General features: G+C 46.6%; 1 protein-coding gene across 2 annotated transcripts in view; it reads left to right on the top strand.

Moving 5' to 3' along the window:
• Positions 1-3,410: 3,410 nt before the first annotated feature.
• Positions 3,411-4,041, top strand: part of LOC129681481 (myeloid cell surface antigen CD33-like) — a 7,365-nt gene continuing 6,734 nt past the window's right edge. For both annotated transcript variants that reach the window (XM_055613393.1, XM_055613394.1), the window contains exons 1-2: positions 3,411-3,520; positions 3,588-3,968. In XM_055613393.1, the coding sequence (XP_055469368.1) occupies positions 3,484-3,520; positions 3,588-3,968 (418 nt within the window). In that variant the 5' untranslated portion in view covers positions 3,411-3,483. The remainder of the gene's footprint in view (positions 3,521-3,587; positions 3,969-4,041) is intronic.

Here is a 4,041-nt window from a genome sequence, read left to right on the forward strand (position 1 = left end):
GTTGGTGAGTAGCCACATATGGAAAAAAAAATATGGTTTGACTGGGAATGGCTTCCAGAAAGTCACGTGTGTGAATACTTGATCTATGGGGAGTGGCACTATAGGAGGTGTGGCCTTGTTGGAGTAGGTGTGGCTTAATTAGAGGGTGTGTGTCACTGCGGGGAAGGGGCTTTGAGATCTCAGAATATCAAGAGAGTGCTCTGCTTGCTGCCTGCAAATCTAGATGTAGAACTCTCATCCCCTTTTCCAGAATCCGTGTTTGCCTGAAAGCTGCCATGCTTCCTACCGTGACAGCAATGACCTAAATATCTGAAACTGTAAGCCAGCCCCAATTAAATGTTTTCCTTTACAGTAGTTGCCTTAGCCATGGTGTCTTTTCACAGTAATAAAACCCTAACTAAGACAGAAGGCGGTACCAGGGGTGGGGTATTGTGGCAGGACCATGCTTTTGTTTGGAGGAATGTAGACTTTTTGGAAAGGCAGTTACATGCTTTACGTGGGGCATAATGGGCCATACTAGCAGGAACATGGAACACAGTGGTACTGAGGGGGATTTGAACTGCATGGGTTAGGCTCAAGAGGTTTCAGAGGAGAAGATTATTATTAACTGGCCTAGAGACCATTCTTATGATACTTTGGCAAAGAATGTGGCTAGTTTTTTTGTCCTTGTCTGAAAAGTCTGCCTGATGCTAAATTAAAGAGTTTTGAGCTAATTGCATTGGCAAGACAGATTTCCAAATAGCCTGGAGTTAACTGTTTCCTGTGGTTTAGTGGCCAGTCTTATGCAGAGCTATTAAAGAAAACAAAGGAGCAAGCTGAGCAAAGAAAAATAAAAAATACACAGTTTTGAGGACAAAAGGGGCACCAGGAAGCATACACAGATTAAAGAAAAGCCAGATTCTAAGTGGAATAGAGGGAGCGGTGACTTAGAGCAAGACCCTGGCCCACTACGATTCCAACTTGAGAAGAGGAATTTTAAACAAGTGAAAAAGAATTAAAGAAATGTGTAGGGCTGGGTGTGGTGTTGCACGTCTTTAATCCCAGCACTCAGAATGGAGAAGCTGGCAGATCGCTGAGTGCAAGGCCAGCTAAACTTGGGCAGTTAAGGAAACTATTGAAAATAGAAATCTGGTGGAAATTTGTTTGAACAAGAGGCCCAAGTTCTAGCTCCAGCAAGCAGCAGAACTTCACAACTTCAGCCACATTCTTTTCCAAAATATATATAACTAGGCCGGTTAATACCATTCTCCTCTGAGACCTCTTGAGCCAGGCTATCATAGTCTACATTGCTCTCGGCACCTCTGTCTTCTCTGCTCCTACTAGGATGGCCCATTAAGCCCCACTTACAGTGTCCAACCACTTTTCTGGTCCAAATTCCCAAAGTCTACATTCCATCAACAAGCAGCCTGGTCAGACCTGTCACACCAGTACCCGACTCCTGGTACCGACTTCTGTCTTAGCCAGTGTTCTGTTGCTATCAAGAGATGTCATGACCACAGCAACTCTTATAAAGGAAAGCATTTAATTGGGGCTTGCTTCCTGCTTTAGAGGTTTAGTCTATTTTTATGACAGTGGGGGCCATGGTGGCTTGCAGGTAGACATGGTACTAAGAGTTCTACGTCCAGATCCACAGGCAGCAGGAAGAGAGAGACAAACACTATGCATGGCATGAGCTTTTGAAACGCCAAAGTCAATCCTTCAGTGTCACATTCCCTCCAATAAGGCCACACCTAATCCCTCTCAAGTAGTGCCAGTGTCTGATGACCAAGAATTCAAATATATGAGGCTTTGGGGGGCATTCTTATTCAAACAACTCCACTTATGCTATTTTATCACAAGAACAGAAACGGTAAATCAGAGATTATAATCTCTCTGAACCCCGCATTCTCTCCTATGTCTTCTGGCTGTTGTTCCACTTGCTGGTCTGTCATAACGTACTCTGTGTGGGCCACACCAGGGATACCTGGGGAAGGGAAGTACATTAGGAAGTTTGACCTGGGGGACACATTTTATGAAGCCATTGGAGTTTGGTCCTCCCATTCCATGTGCTTATTCCTGAAAACTCACTTGCTAGCTTCACAGGTGAGCCAGGGTTCCAACCAGCTCCTTCATCAACCCCCTCCCTGAGGCAGCTGGCGTTATCTTCATCCTCTTCCTCTCCTGTTACAGTCTGGTGGTTTGTTCTCAGGTGTTAATTGCTTGACCTTGTGAGGGTCTTACTGTTCTATGAGCAAACCCTCGGGTAGCCGGTGATGCTGTGAAACGTTGCCTCCCAGATTATCCCTGATTGGCTAAACAAAGTCGACCGCACAGCTGGGTTCGGCAGAAGTGAGGTATACCTGGGAAGACAGGCTTAGAAGACAGGATCACAGGAGGGAGAAGAGGAGGCAGGAGAGAGCTAGAAGAGAGGAGGAAGAAGCAGAGATCACCATGGGTTAGCGTAACAAAGAACCATGTGGCTGGGAGAAGCTTGCTCTGAGGATTGGTGTTGGAGAGAAGAGGCCTACATGAAAATAATATGCAAGTATTAATGGGAATAATGGATGAGGGGTAGACCAGATAGGAACAATTAAAGCAAGCAATATGGAATGTGGGGCTGGGCAGTAAAAGATAGCTTACGGGGTTAGTTTCTACCCAGTTTTCAGTGTATAGGTATATTAAAAATCTAACAGGAGTATGTGTCTTTTATTGATATGATAGCGGGTTAAATAATAACCAAAATAATAATTATGGTATTAATAGTAAATATTAATAACCTTTTGTACAACACTCTCCTCATTCTATATAGACCGTCTCCGCCCTTCCTCTCAATTTTCCAGCAAACAGGAGATCCTCATGATGTGCTTCTGCTACACACTCATCCATCCATTTACTCTCTCATTCATCTGTTCATTCCACTGCACCTAGGGGTGAAGGATATGGGAGCTCACCATCTCTCGTTTCTTTGCAGGGTCCCTGACGAGGGAGCCAAGATTCCAGCTGGTGGTGACCAAATCAGTGACAGCTGAGGAGGACCTATGTGTCCATGTGCCCCTGGTCCTCCTTCCTCAAGGTTCCTCTGTCAACCTCTGAGTCCTGCTTCTGCTAAGACTGTTGAGCGCACCCAGGAGCTGTGGACTGTCAGACAGCATCGAATGTTCTGTTGGTAACAAAACATTGTCGGTAATGTTCTGTGCGTCTGTGGGAGGAAGCCAGAGAGGAGACAGCAGCAGAGGATGGGTCCTCCTCAATGAGTGTGGCCCCACAGTGCTCCATCTGGAAAGTGGAAGTGTTATTTTCAAGTTACAAGACAGCGGTGTTAACAGATGGGCAGGAAGTTCCTTCTCTGTGGTCAGTTGCTCGCTGCCTGATTTCATTACTGGACTTCCAGTGGGGGTTCTTCTCAGTCCTGTGACACCAAAGCCTGAGACTCTCCCCAATGACAGGCAGCTTCAAGCCTCCTTCTCCTCTTACTTGTGGGAACCCAGGACCATTTACTGTGTTATGCTGTGGCCACTGCTGCTGTCCCTGCTGTGTGCAGGTGAGTGGGGGGGAGCTGGGGCAGGGACTGATGGGACAGGACCAAGATACCTCTCATTTCTTTGCAGGATCCACAGCTCAGGAGCTAAGATTCCAGCTGGTAGTGCCCAAGTCAGTGACTGTCGAGGAAGGCCTGTGTGCCCATGTGCCCTGCAGCGTCTCCTACCCCTCTTATAAACCCCATCTTCAACGTGTCTTTGGCTTCTGGTTCCAAGAAGGGGCCCATTTACATGAAGACCCTCCAGTGGCCACAAATGACCCCAGACAACTAGTGCAGAGGGCAACACAGGGCCGATTCCATCTCCTTGGGGACCCAGAGAAAAATGACTGTTCCCTGCTCATCACAGATGCACAGAAAAATGACACAGGAATGTACTTCTTCAGAGTGGTTAGAGATCCTTTTGTGAGATACACTTACAAAGGAAACCAGCTGTCACTGCATGTGATCCGTAAGCAATGACATTCACAAAGCACAGTGTGTGTGTGTGTGTGTGTGTGTGTGTGTGTGTGTGTGTGTGTGTG

Source organism: Psammomys obesus, unplaced genomic scaffold (genome assembly GCF_907164565.1).
Source record: "Psammomys obesus unplaced genomic scaffold, mPsaObe1.curated_primary_1811, whole genome shotgun sequence".
Classification (NCBI taxonomy): Eukaryota; Metazoa; Chordata; class Mammalia; order Rodentia; family Muridae; genus Psammomys; species Psammomys obesus.